The 17,303-nt window shown below is 45.9% G+C and overlaps 1 protein-coding gene across 1 annotated transcript in view; it reads right to left on the bottom strand.

Moving 5' to 3' along the window:
- Window positions 1–6,106, bottom strand: part of LOC106588898 (xylosyltransferase 1-like) — a 111,503-nt gene extending 105,397 nt beyond the window's left edge. Inside the window, 1 exon segment of the mRNA XM_045707323.1 lies at window positions 5,608–6,106. Within this exon segment, the coding sequence (XP_045563279.1) occupies window positions 5,608–5,895 (288 nt within the window). The 5' untranslated portion in view covers window positions 5,896–6,106.
- Window positions 6,107–17,303: the final 11,197 nt, after the last annotated feature.

Below are 17,303 nucleotides of genomic sequence, written 5' to 3'. Positions count from 1 at the left end.
GATACAAGCATACACATATGAACAACAACTTACAGATGCACACAAACAACGACTACATCTCCTCTGCCCAGACCAGCATGCTCACACCCCCATCCCTAGTGCCTGCATTACTGTTTGGGACCACCTTAAATTGTACCAATTCGTTTTAAGTCAGCCCATCCTATTTCAATATTTCAATAATAAATAATTAGATTTTTACAATGATTGTGATACTAGTTGGGAGGAAAGATGTTCTCTGGCAGTCTGTCAAAGGTAAACATGCAGACGCATGCAGGTACGTACGCACTAAAGGGAAATGGCCACATTGCACATCCCAGATGAAATCCTATGGTATCAAACGTACACCAGGTTCTCCTGATACATGTACAGTAGCCTAGGCATCATCTTTCCTTTCAATTAGTTTGACCAGGAAACACCTACTGATAACAACACCTGTCACTCTGGGTGATTATTCTACATCTAATATCTCTCGTCTAATAACGTCATTACGACGCTTGTAGAACTTCTCCTCAGAGGTCAATTCTATCCTTGTCAAGGCTCCTGGCTACATCTATTCCCATAGCCTTCTCTCTCTCTCTCTCTCTCTCTCGCTCTCTCTCTCTCACCCTAGGCGCAACAGATATAGACTCTGACGAACCATCACACACACACACACCAGAGAACAACCAGCAGAAGAGGAAGGCAAAGGCAAGCAGACAAACAGGCCAATCTGGCATTTTAACTGGCAACCGGAAGGCATTGTAGCTCACATTATCTGGCAACCGCAAGGCATCGTCGATGAAGAATAAGTACCATGCACTCCACATTACATTGAAAAGGTCACAGGATCTGATGTGCCAGTTATAATGGTAAACGCTTCTTGAGGAATACCTGCATGTGTCCCAAATGGTACCCTATTCCCTATATAGTGCACAACGGGACATACAGTTGAAATCGGAAGTTTACATACACCTTAGCCAAATACATTTAAACTCAGTTTTTCACAATTCCTGACATCTAATCCTTGTAAAAATTCCCTGTCTTAGGTCAGTTAGGATCACCACTTAATTTTAAGAATGTGAAATGTCAGAATAATAGTAGAGAGAATGATTTATTTCAGCATTTCTTTCATTCATCACATTCCCAGTGGTCTGAAGTTTACATACACTCAATTAGTATTTGGTAGCATTGCCTTTAAATTGTTTAACTTGGGTCAAACGTTTCGGGTAGTCTTCCACAAACTTCCCACAATAAGATGGGTGAATCTTGGCCCATTCCTCCTGACAGAGCTGGTGTAACTGAGTCAGGTTTGTAGGCCTCCTTGCTCACACACGCTTTTTCAGTCCTGCCCACAAATGTTCTATAGAATTGAGGTCAGGGCTTTGTGATGGCCACTCCAATACCTTGACTTTGTTGTCCTTAAGCCATTTTGACACAACTTTGGAAGTATGCTTGGGGTCATTGTCCATTTGGAAGACCCATTTGTGACCAAGCTTTAACTTCCTGACTGATGTCTTGAGATGTTGCTTCAATATATCCACATTATTTTCCATCCTCATGATGCCATCTATTTTGTAAAGTGCACCAGTCCCTCCTGCAGCAAAGCACCCCCACAACATGATGCTGCCACCCCCATGCTTCACGGTTGGGATGGTGTTCTTCGGCTTGCAAGCCTCCCCCTTTTTCCTCCAAACATAACGATGGTCATTATGACCAAACAGTTCTATTTTTGTTTCATCAGACAAGAGGACATTTCTCCAAATAGTACGATCTTTGTCCCCATGCACAGTTGCAAACCGTAGTCTGGCGTTTTTGGAGCAGTGGTTTCTTCCTTGCTGAGCAGCCTTTCAGGTTATGTCGATATAGGACTCGTTTTACTGTGGATATGGATAATTTTGTACCTGTTTCCTCCAGCATCTTCACAAGGTCCTTTGCTGTTGTTCTGGGATTGATTTGCACTTTTCGCACCAAAGTACGTTCATCTTTAGGAAACAGAACACGTCTCCTTCCTGAACGGTATGATGGCTGCGTGGTCCCATGGTGTTTATACTTGCGTACTATTGTTTGTAGAGATAAACGTGGTACCTTCAGGCGTTTGGAAATTGCCCCCCAGGATGAACCAGACTTGTGGAGGTATACAAAAAAAAATTCTGAGGTCTTGGCTGATTTCTTTAGATTTTCCCATGATGTCAAGCAAAGAGGCACTGAGTTTGAAGGTAGGCCTTGAAATACATCCACAGGTACACCTCCAATTGACTCAAATGATGTCAATTTGCCTATCAGAAGCTTCTAAAGCCATGACATAATTTTCTGGAATTTTCCAAGCTGTTTGAAGGCACAGTCAACTTAGTGTATGTAAACTTCTGACCCACTGGAATTGTGATACGGTGAATTATAAGTGAAATAATCTGTCTGTAAACAATTGTTGGAAAAATGACTTGTCTCATGCACAGAGTAGATGTCCTAACCGACTTGCCAATTAATAAAAACTATAGTTTGTTAACAAGAAATTTGTGGAGTGGTTGAAAAACGAGTTTTAATGACTCCAACCTAAGTGTATGTAAACTTCTGACTCCAACTGTATGTGCCCTGGACAAAAGTAGTGACCTACATAGGGAATATGGTGCAATTTGGGATCGCAGCCACAATTGGCTTGGCGTGAATGCGTTTTGACACATATCTCCCCGTCGCCCAGTCACAATTGATTCTGTGTGTCAGAACTCAAGAACTATTTAGCTAATTCAGCCACGCTACTGGACAGCAACAGTGATAAAACCCTTCCTGGTCTGTTAGTGTGTCTCTCAGACTGATGCTGTTATAGCACAGCGAACACACACACACACCCAGGGCCGTGCACAGACCTTTCAGGGGGCAGGTGCTCAAAGTGCACCAAATGCCTCTGTAGGGGCATTTTAACAGTTTTGGAGCATAGGCCTATTTATTCCTGCAACAACACACTCACTCATCATCTTTACAAATTCTAAGCAAGCTAGTTAATGGTGAATCCTAAAGACAGAGATGATTGACATCGGGAAAAGAGGCTGGGCTATCAGCTGATGATTGATGTTGATGATTGATGTAAATCTGCTAGTTAGCTAGCTTCATTTCTTTTACTGATTGTAATGGACCTCTATGTCTTTCTGTCTCTCTCTGCTGTGTATCAGCCGACCAGACTGAATAAGGATGATGATGTACGCTAAATCAAGTGTTAATAAAATATATTTAAAAAATATATATTTAACCTTTATATGTATCAGCCGACCAGACTAAATATGGATGATGATGTAAGCTAAATCAAGTGTTAATAAAATATATTTGTATATTTAACCTTTATATAAGTCAGTTAAAGTTATTAAGTTATTAAGTTAAGTCAGTTAAAAACATATTCTTATTTACAATGACGGCCTATAGGGGAACAACAGGTTAACTGCCTTGTTCAGGGGCAGAACAACAGATTTGTACCTTGTCAGCTCGGGTATTCGATCGAACAACTTTTCGGTTACTGGCTCAACGCTCTAACCACTAGGCTACTTGCCGCCCCAAAACATGCTGTGGCAGTAGTGTTGATATTTAAACTAGGTAGCTAGCTACAGACACTCGACCCGGGACTGCATATCTCAAGCCAAGCATGTTTGGATACTGGGAGGGTGCAATCTCCGTACAGGGCAGACTGGAGAAAAGGCGCAACCGGGCGTGAGAGCTCCGTACAGGGCAGACTGGAGAAAATGCGTAACCGGGCGTGAGAGCTCCGTACAGGGTGAACCGGACACCACGGCACCTTGGAGGCAGTGGGTTCCGAACAACAACGACCAAAAATACATATATACAGTAATTTTGGGGGAAATTATACCACCACCCAAAACGGCTCTTTGGAGACTGGAAGGGGCTTGTCTTCTGAACAGGTAGAGCCCTATCTGTGCACTGCACACACACACAAACACGCATGCACATACACATTAACACACTACTAGCAGGTCTGTCTTGACAACTTCATCACGTTTCTGTCCTTGGAATGACTTACCATACATTATGTTGTTGTTGTGTAGCCTGAGGGCAAACACACAGACACACACACACACACAGACACGCAGACACACACACACACACAGACACACACGCAGACACACACACACACAGACACGCAGACACACACACACAGAGAGAGTTGATGGATAGACTGAGTCACAGCTCCCACCACCAGTAGGAGATAGAGGAGAGTGTAGAGGGATGCTATATGAGGACTGAGGAACCTACATTACTGTAGTCTACAGTATATCTCCCATAACAACTATATCAAAGCTACTGTATCCATAGTGACGGGATTATACAGCCCATAAAATGTGATGCAAGGTTTTCCAAATATTGCGACAGCAAATAGGCTACAACACACCGTATTTTTCAACAACAAAAAAAACAGTCCAGGTGTCATATTGCTTATAATATTGTGGTAATAATATAATATCCGTATTAATGCCATGGAATAAAATGATTTGGAGACTGCATATCTCTTGACAAAATCAGTCAAACATGGATTGATTAACAACCGAACAGATGTCAACCTGTAGCCTACTGTAATTGAATTAAGCATGATTTATCCATTTGCCCTTCCAGTGTTTGCTAATACTACGACTATTTAAACTAACAGACCAGTGATCATGTGGGATCCCGGAGCGTGTGGATTTAAACCACGGCTGTATAGGTAGTGCGGTAACAATGTTTCAACTTGATTTGGTCTCAATTCGGTGCTGAACTAATGTAGTATGGCGTTCATAAACCGCCAATGGTCAAAAAGTGTAGGTTGTTTGCACAATTTATTGGTTAGTGCCAAGAGTTCGCATGCACATGTTTACATTTCTCATTTCCCTCTAATGTAGCGTTTGCATAAGCTATACGTGGCTACTCGGATCATCACGCAGTCATTTCCCTATGGTATTTTCACATGAACTAGTCCATTAAGCGGTTTTGCATTGATACACAATTAGCAAATGATGCGTTTCAAATGGCCATTACACAGTCGTGTTGTGTCGCTGAAATTGTTATCTGTATGGGCAAATAATTGTTTCTGACCTATAACAAGCAGTAGCCTAAAGTAAGTAGCCCTGGGCATCGATTTACGCATCTGAAATTACCTTAGAGGATTTGCTGTGATTAAATATTGCTTGGATTATACAGTTTTGGGCTCAAATTCAAACCCAGTGGATTTTTTAAAATTAGATTTACAGTAGGCTACACAACGAATGGATTTGAAGGAGACCCAATGTGGCATCGTTCAGTTGTCATTCTGTTTATCTTCATAATGTTTTGGATTTGGAAACATCCCTACATCGTACATCTGTCCCTCTTTCCGCGGAAGGCTGGGACTCTAGCGACATCGATGTAACATGTCAGAGTAGCGCATCTCCATTTAAAAAGATCTTGATTTGAAAAATAAATAGACCGGAGAGAGGTGGTTCGGTTCATTCATTTCAACGTCTGTGCCCATCCAGTCTACCAACGCGCCAGGCATAGTTTGGCAGACAGGAACAATCATTCAAGCAGCGGTTGTAGCCCATGCAGTCTTCGGCTATGTCTTTACCAGACACTTAAAATGGGCCGTAGGTAAAAGGGATATAATAGCTACAGTCTTACCGGCTGCTGTATGTGACGAACCGTTCCTTTCCCTTGTGGAGGATGGTGCTGTAGCTGAACCTCGCGCTTCATATACTCGCTGCTGCCTTTGTAGCCACCGCCGCCGACCCGGTCTCTCTTCTCCCTCATGTTCGACGCGCCACCGCCGCCGTTTTCCCGTTCTTCCCCGGAATCGAGGCTACTGAAGTTCCACACTATTAGTGTCTGGACCAGCAGCACGGTGAGAGCCGCTATCAAGGCGGAACGCGAGCGGCGGGCCAACCTGCGAGCGCACGAGCCGCCAACCATCTTCACTCTTTGACTGGTAGGACTCGAGAGGAGAAGGTCGGCTAGCCTGCCTCTGCCTGCCTCTGCGTGGCGAGACGGACAGCAGGAGCGGAGAGACCACGGTAGGGGGGGTTTTAGATCTAGCTCACGATGGCTAGGAGGAGCGTCGAGGAGAGGAGGCAGCACAGAGCCATCGTGTGGTTGAAAGACGTTACGCGCGAGCTCAGGATGTTCACCGAATGTTCCGAGCCACAGCGACGGTAAATGAGAGCCCTTCGTCTGGAATTCTTGTATAAAATACCTCGGCACGAAGCACGTGGGTTATCACCTCACACATGTACGTGATACCTATCCACGACATTGAATGATTAAACAAACAAAAAAAATATATTTTTGGAAACGTTGATGTGGGTGAACACAGTGTACCGTTGAACAATATCAGTACCATGGACAGTGCTCACAGAAAATGTGTATCGCTACAGCTTCTTTCAAATAGAATACAAGCTCACATCCATCCCATGTACTGTAGGCTCCACTAGGACCAACCCTCACCATCCCCTTATGCATTAAATGATTAATGCCACTTCAAGTGCATTTCAAACATAACCAATTTACCAAATGATCACAAGAGCTTCAAAAGGAGAGTTATTCATGTACAGTATATTGTAGCGACCTTAATCCAACACGTAATGACCTCGTCAAGAAGTTCGGGCCTCTTGATTTAACAGTTAAACTGTTGGCTTGACAGTCGCTGGACTCGGTGGGGGGATTAAGCCCAAATTCACTTCAACATGATTTGATTTATAAGAAATGGCCTAAGTCTATGCCTACAGCTGTGTATGAAAGGTAGGGAGGAGTCCAATGGAGCTAGGTCTTACAGTAGTATCAAGCCCAAACGTTATACTACAGCAACTTCTTGTAATGGATGTAGAGGAATTCCATCCTTATTTACTCTGTGTGCCCCTGTGCATTGTGCTTCATTTTCTGGCAAGCATACCTTCGCTATCTAATTGTCTGCCAAGGCTGAGCGAGTACAGCTACTGGGACTTATAAGGAAGGGAGAACACACACACACACACACACACACACACACACACACACACACACACACACACACACACACACACACACACACACACACACACACACACACACACACACACACACACACACACACAGGGCTGATGTAGTATCTACTGGGACTACTACATCAGCTCTGTATGTGTGTGTGTGTGTGTGTGTGTGTTCTCCCTTCCTTCCTTATAAGTCCACACTGCTACTCTTTAATAAGTCAACAAACGTCAACACTATCAACTAGGCAATCCATGCTGAGGCTGGTCTGCTCTTTGCTTAAGGGCAATGAACCACTGACGGTGAATAAATAAGATAGCATTCGCACAGAGTGTGTGTCTACCTACAGTACACCAGGCCTAGCAGACACAAATTGATGGGTGGGTTTGGTAAGTTGAAAATTGCATAATTGGTGCAAAACAGGAAAATTGTTTCTCTGATATTTTGAAGGCAGGTTTTGCATATCCCAACCTTTTCAACGGGAGTTGGATTACAGAGTGTGACTACAGGCGGAAATGCGGAGATGGTAGCATTAGGTAGAGTGAGTTATTCTTTTTCTGCAGACAGTAAGTACACATACCAGTGTGTGCGTGTGTGTTTCACCTGAAGGAATACATTTGAGAGGCAGAGAGGCTAGACAAAGCATATTATGCAAAGCTGAAAACAACAGCCTTGGCTAAAAGAAAAATACATAGTTATCAGTCTCTGACCTTGTTGGTGTTTCTCCAGACTGGTTAATTATGACATGCCACACGTTGTCAGCATGCCTTGCATTTTTAGAGAGGGTTTATTCTCAGCCTAGCTGCCAATCCAAAACAGACAGACGTCTGACATTAGGCACAAACAGTGTTAATTCTAGCTGTATTATGTTAATTCTAGCTGTATCCTAGCAACAGAAGGTAGTCTAGCACCAAACCACACGCCATTCAATTTTACCTGGCAGTATCAGTGAAACATTTGTCCATTCACCCAACATGACATGCAGTAATATCAACTGAATGCAAGAACTCAAGTGTGTACACGGACAAAAGAGGACCAGTTGGGCCAAGACTCATTCTATTCATCCATTGACAAGACAACTCTATATTATATTTAATATACAGTATGTTCATATTGTACATTCCATGACGGTTTTCTTAGCATTTATTTAGCATTTAAATTGCAGCACACATTTGATTAACAAGGTGCTATTCCCTTGGGCAAACAAAAATCTATGTTTCTGTCCAAAAGCGATAAGGACCCCCCAGATCACACCCGCACACACACAGACACACACACACATACAGACACACACACACACACACACACACACGCGCACACACACACGCACGCGCACACACACCATACTAATAAATAAACGTCACATTGAAATTCAAAATAGCTTTGTGCTCACACACATTCCTGAGACATTTGAACGTCTTCTACATTTAAAAAATGTTGTCAAGGTGAGAGATAGTGGGATAGAAAGAAGGGAGAGAGAGACACAAACGGGGAGAGAGAGAGAACGTGATATGGATGAGCATGTGAGGAAAGGCAAATGAGATAGAAAGAAGAAGGGAGGAGAAAAGAAGAAGAGAAAGGAAAGAGAGAGTAGAAATAATGGATATGGATAAGGAGAAAGAAAGTCTGGGGGAGAGAAAGTGAGAAAAATAGATAAGACTCACAGTCAGGTGAAACAGACGGGAGACAGAAGGAATGTGAGAAAAATGTAGAGAAGGAAAGTTTTAGTGAGAGAGAGAGATGTAGGAGGGACAGGAAGAGGCAGGGGCATACAAAGACAAGTTGAGAGACGGAGGAGGGAGAGGGTGAGCAACAGACGGAGGAGAGAGAAAGAGTGAGAGAAGATCAGAAAGCGAGAGAGGGTACAACTGCAACTTCTCAGGCAGCAGAACTAGCTCTTCTCCTCTCATTAGCCGATGCTCCGTTGCCTGGGGGATAGCTTGGGCCCACTGTCGCCGCAGCGATGGCTTCCGGTCCCTACGGCTGATGAATTTAATTAAAGCTGACCCTCCCATCAGTCAAGCACAGACACTGACCAACACTGACCAGATTGGTGCTTGGGTGCATCTCTCTCTCTCGCTCTCTCTCTCTCTCTCTCTCCTCTGCAGTGTCAGTCAGAACAGCAAAGAAGTCTGAGAGAGAGAGAGTATGTGTGGGTCAGGCGAGATGACTGGTCATGCCTTGGGCGCCTCACTCGCTTGTCCTTGAGACGTAGCGTTTGGGAAGCTGTGGAGAGGTCAATCTTTTCATTCAATAGTAGAAGAAGACAGAAGACAGAGATGGGCTAGTCACATTCTGACATCATGGCTATGGGTTTGGTCGAAGCACACAAAGAAGAAGGATACATGGAATGTGTTGAAAGGAGATCCTTGGTAATTAGTTGATGTAACACTGACATGTTGAGGGCTTATACTCTATCTAATCGTGTTAGACAACAGGGTTTGTATTGAGTTCCTGTTCTTGTGGTCAAAGGTGAATAGGTCACAGGGTTAGAGGGTTATAGAGTCAGAGTCCATGCAGGGTAGTAGGGTGAATTAGCCCCTAGAGAAGAGACTGATCAAAGGTCAATTTGATGTCCTTTTGTTTTTCCCCCACAATGGCTAAACTTCGCGTTAAGGAAGGGTAAGCTGATCCTAGATCTGTGCTTAAGGACAAGCCTCACCTAACGCCGCCCCTGTCCCCACAGTTCAGTTAAAGGTCACTTGGGAGTCATGTAAAGTGTCATAGGGACGTGTCTCATAAATTTGGTCCCTGCAGAGCCGGTGACTGGTTCGTGTTGTGACATTGAAGCCGTTCAGCATAAAGGTGGCACATGTCGCAGGGAGAGTAATCCCACTCCATCTACAGCAGTCATAGTTCATGGTGGATCTGGGGGAGTGTTGCTGTGTGTGTGTGGGGGGTGGGGGGGGTCTATGTGTGTGTGGATGTGTGTGTATTTGTGTGGATGTGTGTGTGCCCAAGCCTGTATGTGAGTCACGCTCTGCAGCAGTTCTGTAATCCTCTACATAAATTCAGCCATGTTCTCCCAGGTGACACGGTGCTGAGACAGAGAGCAGAATGTAGAAGTGTGTGTGTGTGTGTGTGTGTTCTCACTTGAGACTTCCGACAAGGAGATGGATAAATCATGGATAAATCAATGTATTCCTCTGCAACACTGCACACCCAATCACACAGTAGACACCAACCAACACTGCACACCCTATCACACAGTAGACACCAACCAACACTGCACACCCTATCACACAGTAGACACCAACCAACATGATCCCAATGCTCACCACTTGAGCCGCAAACCCTCCCATTATACGTGGATGATCTTGTCGTCCCAAAAGAAACATATTGTAGGCGTGCTTGGCTAGTGTTGGGCTGAAGCAAAAAAATTGGTCCTGGAGAAAGGGGGTTGGAGGAAACACTCCAGTGTGCTAAATCAGGGTCACACAGTGTTTCTTGGAGGTCTGAAACAAATCTACTTTGAGACAAAAGTAGACACCTCACACACATGGTTATGGGCTTAAAAAAAGAAGACACCTGTACCTTGTCAGATATACAGTTTAACTGTGTTACATTTAGAGTTTGCATCCCATATTACACTTTATATACATCAGAGAAGACTGAAATATAACAAAACCGTTTGACATCGAAACACCCCATTTTCGGCATGTTTAAAAATAATAATCTTTATCAATGATGAAATTATGAACAATATGAATAACATTCCACCCATGAGGCATTAGGTCATTTGACTGAAGTAAAGGGCTACGTGGAGCATTTCACCCATTCAGAGGAAGCACCAATGATGTCCTATTCTATAACTGCCACATCAGTAACCTCAACCTGGGTTGTGTTCAGTTACCACAACGTAGCAAAACATGTTCTAACAGAAAACAAAAATGAGCGTTCTTATTGGATAAGTTCATGATAGCACCTCCCAGTTTCAAAACCTACTGAACATGACCCTGAAGTTTTATGGGCGTATCTCCCTGTCACGATTCTCTAAGACAGAACCCAGAAGCAGACCAGGACAAGGTGAGTAAAATGAAGGTGAGTATTTATTGGTAGTCTTGATGTGTAATTTGAGTGATCCAGGAGACGGAGCGGCAGCGGAGGTGAGATGAGAGTAAATGGGTTGATCCAATGAAGTCACTGTATCCACCGACGGCCAGGCAAGAGAGTTGAATGTTCCGGGAGAATGACTGTAGACAGAGTAAACGGGAGTGAGTAACAAGTAACAAGCACAAAACTAGCTCAGGAAACATGAGGCTGATACGCTGGCACAACATACTGTTCGTTGCTAACGATCCGGCAGGGAATGGATGTCAGCTCAGTGTTTCAAGAAGGTGAAGATCAGGACCAGGTGTGCAGAAGGTTGATGAGATGCAGGTGTGAGTAATAAATAGATCTCCCGCCTAACCTTGCTGCCTGGCAACCAGACAGGTGCGTTCAGGAACAACAACTCAAACAAGAAGTCATCTCAGGCAGAAACAGACTTGGGAAGCGGGATTCCTGACAGTACCCCCCCTCCGACGAACGCCACCGGGCGGACAACCCAGAGCGCCAGGATGGAGGCGGTAGAAGTCAGTAAGGAGGGTATTGTCCAGGATTTGACGCTGAGGAATCCAACTCCACAGGACCATACCCCTCCCAGTCTACGAGATACTGAAAACCGACTTCTGGCATCCATAATGCGGCGCACCGTGTAGACTGGACCACCTCCGATCATCCGAGGCGGAGGAGGAGGCAGAGGGGGTAGCAGAGGACTGAGGTGCACAGGCTTGAGGCAGGAGACATGAAAGGTGGGGTGGACTCTGAGAGTTCTAGGCAACTTAAGTCGAACCACAACGGGATTAATCACCCTCTCCACCACAAACGGACCAATGAACTTAGGTGACAGTTTCCTTGATTCCGTCCGCAGAGGAAGATCCCGTGTAACCAACCATACCTTATCTCCAATAGCATAAACTGGAGCTGGAATCTGGCGACGATTCGCCTGGAGCTGATAACGGTCAGAAACTCTAAGGAGAGCCTTTCTGGCCCTATGCCAGGTCCGGTGGCAACGATGAATGTGGGCCTGGACCGAGGGTACCGCGAGATCCTTCTGCTGAGAAGGAAACAATGGAGGTTGGTAACCGTACAGGCACTGGAAGGGAGACATCCCAGTAGCAGATGTAGGGAAGAGTATTATGGGCATACTCGACCCACGGCAACTGAAAGGCCCAAGAGGCGGGGTTGGAGGAGACAAGGCAGCGCAGCGGGGATTCCATCTTCTGGTTGGCTCTCTCCGCCTGACCATTAGATTGGGGGTGAAATCCAGAAGTCAGACTGACTGTAGCTCCAATGGCCAAACAGAAGGATTTCCAGACAGCAGAGGTAAACTGAGGACCACGGTCGGAAACAATGTCACTGGGCAACCCGTGGACCCTGAAAACCTCCCTAACTAGGATCTCGGACGTCGTCTCGGAGGCAGAGGGAAGCTTGGAGATGGGTACAAAGTGGGCGAAGTTTCTGAATCTGTCCACAATAGTCAGAATGACCGTGTTCCCGTCAGAAGAGGGCAATCCCGTAACAAAGTCCAGAGCCAGATGCGACCATGGTCGCCGGGGAATAGGTAGGGGGTGAAGAAGTCCAGAACTGGCCCGATTGGCGCTCTTATTTTGTGCACATAGTGGGCATGCAGCAACAAACCTCCGGGTATCTTCTCCTATGGCAGGCCACCAAAATCGTCTGCGTAGTAACGCCATCGTCCGACCATTGGAGGACAGCAGACCGTGGGACCATTGGAGGACAGCAGACCGGACAGACTCAGGCACAAACAACCGACCGGGTGGACCGTTACCGGGACCGGGCTGCGTCCGAAGGGCTGCCAGAACCTCCTCCTCAATCCTCCATGTGACAGCTCCCACGACGAAGTTCTGGGGAAGAATCGTCTCGGTCTTGGCCCCATTCTCCTCCATCTTGGACAACATCCGGGACAAGGCATCCGCCTTGCCGTTCTTAGATCCAGGTCGGAATGTCAGGGAAAAATTAAAATGTGCAAAAAACAAAGCCCACCTGGCCTGACGCGAGTTGAGACGTCTAGCCGATTGCACGTACGCTAGATTCTTGTGGTCAGTCCAGACAATAAACGGTTGCTCCGCTCCCTCCAACCAGTGGCGCCACTCCTCCAAGGCCAGTTTCACTGCAAGAAGCTCCCGGTTACCCACATCGTAATTCCTCTCCGCCGACGACAGACGACGAGAGTAGAAAGCGCAGGGATGGAGTTTGCCGTCAGTGGAGCTTCGCTGGGACATCATGGCGCCAGCCCCCACAGACGCATCCACTTCCACGACAAACTGTCGGGCAGCGTCAGGTTGAGAAAGAATCGGGGCATTGGTGAATCGACTCTTCAGTTCCAGAAACGCACGATCTGCCTCCGGATTCCAACTGAAGGTCCTGGTGCTAGAAGTCAGAGCAGTTAATGGAGCGGCCACATGGCTGTAGTCTCGGATAAACCGACGATAGAAATTCGCTAACCCCAGAAACCTCTGGAGCTGCAATCTCGTATCAGGCTGGGCCCAATCCAGAACTGCCCTAACCTTCTCTTGGTCCATCTTTATCTCTCCCCGGGAGATGATGTACCCAAGGAAGGATGTAGTGTGGGCGTGAAAGTCACACTTCTCGGCCTTCACAAACAGGCGGTTCTCCAGCAATCGCTGCAGAACCTGCTTGACATGCTGGACGTGGCTGGAATGCTCCTTGGAAAAAAACAAAATGTCATCCAGGTAAACTAACACGAACAGACCGATCATATCTCTCAATACGTCATTAACCATGCTCTAGAACACTGCAGGAGCATTGGTCAATCCAAACGGCATCACCAAATATTCGAAATGATCCATCGGTGTATTGAAACCAGTCAACCACTCGTCCCCCTCTCTGATCCGGACCAGATGATACGCATTGCGTAGGTCAATTTTAGTAAACACCGTAGCACCCTGTAACGAATCGAAAGCAGAGTTCATCAAAGACAGCGGATACTTGTTCTTAACCGTAATATCATTCAACCCCCGGTAATCAATACACGGTCGAAGAGAACCATCCTTCTTACTCACAAAAAATAATCCTGCCCCCAGTGGTGAAGACGAGGGACGAATGAGACCAGCAGCTAGAGACTCCTTTATGTAGGTCTCCAAAGCCTCCCGTTCAGGTCGAGAGATGCTGTATAATCGTCCCTTGGGATAGACAGCTCCAGGAAACAGGTTAATGGCACAATCATACGGTCGGTGGGGAGGAAGTGACAGTGCCTTCTGCTTACTGAACACCTCACCCAATTTGTGATATGTTTCAGGAACAATTCAGGGGAGTTAGAATCACTGACCTTACTGGGAACCGAATGGGAACAGGCCGTCCTCAGACAGTTAGCATGGCATTCAGTGCTCCAACTAGTTACCTTGCCGGTCACCCAATCGAATGTGGGATTGTGTTTTCTCAGCCAGGGGTATCCAAGAACCAGAGGAACATGGGAAGAAGGCAAAATGAAGAAGGATATAACCTCTGAATGATTCCCTGACAACAACATCTTAACCGGTTCAGTCCTCATAGTGATACGTGCCAGACTACTGCCGTTCAGAGTGGTAGCTTCAATGGCTTCCGGTAGCTTCTCCTTAGAAAGCCCCAGCTGTTCCACTAAGTCGGCATCTATAAAGCTGCCATCTGCACCTGAGTCGATAAATGTGTTAATCGCTAAACTCTGAGTCTTGTTCATGAGGGTAGCAGGAAAAAGAGGTCTAACAGGACTATTGAGAGGTTGAAACTGGCTCGCTAAAAGACCTCCCACCTTTAGCGAGCCGAGCCGTTTAACGGGTGCTGAGGATTGGACGTGCCCCATTGCTTCTCCCTCCGTCTCTCCCGGACTCTATTATCCACCCGAATAGCTAATGCTACCAGACTGTCCAGGTCCCTAGACTCAGGATAGGAGATCAACTCATCCTTGAGTTGCTCCGACAAGCCATGGTAAAAAACCGCTTGTAGTGATTCCTCATTCCACCCACTCTCCACAGCCAACGTCCTGAATTCAATAACAAAATTGGCCACACTGCGAGCTCCTTGGCAAAGGGAGAACAACCGCTTAGCTGCGTTCTTACCTCGGACAGGGTGGTCAAAAAGTTTCCTCATCTCTGCCGTGAACTCCTGGTATGACCCCATGCAGGTGTCCTGTTGTTCCCATATGGCTGATGCCCACTCCAGAGCTCTTCCACGCAGCAGTTCAATAACAAAAGCTATCCTAGCCTTGTATGTGGCGTAAGAGTAGGGCTGTAGATCAAAAACGAATCCACACTGCATAAGAAACGAACGGCACTTTCCCAAATCCCCTTCGTACTTATCTGGTGTCGGAACCTTGGGCTCACGGAAGGAAACCTCTCCAGAAGCGACAGGTGAGAGGGGTGAAGCAGGTGGTGGATGATCCGCCGGCAAACTGAACTGAGCCTGGATATTCGTCAGAATATTAGACAAATTCTGAACCGAAAGCGCGATCTCCTGTAGCGCCGTGTTGTGTTGTCCCAACATCTGACCCTGATGGGTAATGGCATGGCGAACGGAGTCAAGGTCCGCTGGGTTAATTTTTGGCCAGATCGTTCTGTCACGATTCTCTAAGACAGAACCCAGAAGCAGACCAGGACAAGATGAGTAAAATGAAGGTGAGTATTTATTGGTAGTCTTGATGTGTAATTTGAGTGATCCAGGAGACGGAGCAGCAGCGGAGGTGAGTTGATGAGAGTAAATGGGTTGATCCAATGAAGTCACTGTATCCACCGACGGCCAGGCAAGGGAGTTGAATGTTCCGGGAGAATGACTGTAGACAGAGTAAACGGGAGTGAGTAACCAGTAACAAGCACAAAACAACAAAACTAGCTCAGGAAACATGAGGCTGATACGCTGGCACAACATACTGTTCGTTGCTAACGATTCAGCAGGGAATGGATGTCAGCTCAGTGTTTCAAGAAGGTGAAGATCAGGACCAGGTGTGCAGAAGGTTGATGAGATGCAGGTGCGGGTAATAAATAGATCTCCCACCTAATCTCGTTGCCTGGCAACCAGACAGGTGCGTTCAGGAACCTTAACAACACTCAAACAAAAACAGTCATCTCAGGCAGAAACAGACTCAGGAAGCGGGATTCCTGACACTCCCTTTAGCATTAAACCTCAAACTGGGTCATGTTCAATAAGGCACAAAGTAGAAAAACATTTTGCAAAAGAAAACAAAAATATGTGTTCTCATTCCCGTTTCAACATGTGTGTGCCTTCTGAACATCACCCTGAGGATTTATGGGTGTTTTTCTCTGTAGCTTTAAACCTACTGATGTCGAAGTCCCCGTCTACCTTATGTGTAACGGTCGTCATATAAAGGGGACCAAGGCGCAGTGTGTTGAGTGCTCATCTTACTTTTAATGAAAACACTTAAAGAAAACAAAAACGACAGCCAACAGTTCTGTCAGGTTATACTAACAAAACAGAAAACAACTACCCACGAAAACAAAGGGAAAAACAGGCTGCCTAAGTATGGCTTCCAATCAGAGACAACGATAGACAGCTGCCTCTGATTGGAAACCATACCCAGCCAAAACATAGAAAAACAAAACATAGAATACCCACCCACCTATCACACCCTGACCTAACTAAACAGAGAAAACACAGCTCTCCTAGGTCAGAGCGTGACATTATGGCCATTTTGATTCCTCCCCTTTCACTCGTTTGACTCCTTCACTTGGACAGACTGTTACAGAGCAAATTTACCGCTGTGTTCCTTCATTAGACTATTGAATAATTGATCACACACACATGCTCATATAAATGCATGCTCACACACACACACACACACACACACACACACACACACACACACACACACACACACACACACACACACACACACACACACACACACACACACACACACACACACACACACACACACACACACACACCTTGTGGGGACATACAATTCAGTCCCATTCAAAATCCTATTTTCCCTTACCCCTAAACCTAACCCTAACCTTAACCTGTCCCCTTACCCTAACCCTAACCTTAACCCAAAAACTTAAACCTAAGCCTAGCTCACTAACCTAACCGTAAACCTAATCCTAACGCTAACACTAATTCTAACCTTAACCCCCTAGAAATAGCATTTGACCTGGTGGGGACCAACAAAATGTTTGCAGTTGGTCAAATTTAGTTTGTTTACCATTCTTGTGGGGACTTCTGGTCCCCACAAGTATAGTTAAACACACACACACACACACACACACACACACACACACACACACACACACACACACACACACACACACACACACACACACACACACACACACACACACACC

The sequence above is a fragment of the Salmo salar genome, chromosome ssa02 (genome assembly GCF_905237065.1).
Source record: "Salmo salar chromosome ssa02, Ssal_v3.1, whole genome shotgun sequence".
Lineage (NCBI taxonomy): Eukaryota > Metazoa > Chordata > Actinopteri > Salmoniformes > Salmonidae > Salmo > Salmo salar.
Note: the sequence above shows the minus strand (reverse complement) of the source record. Positions and strands in the feature narration are given on the sequence as shown.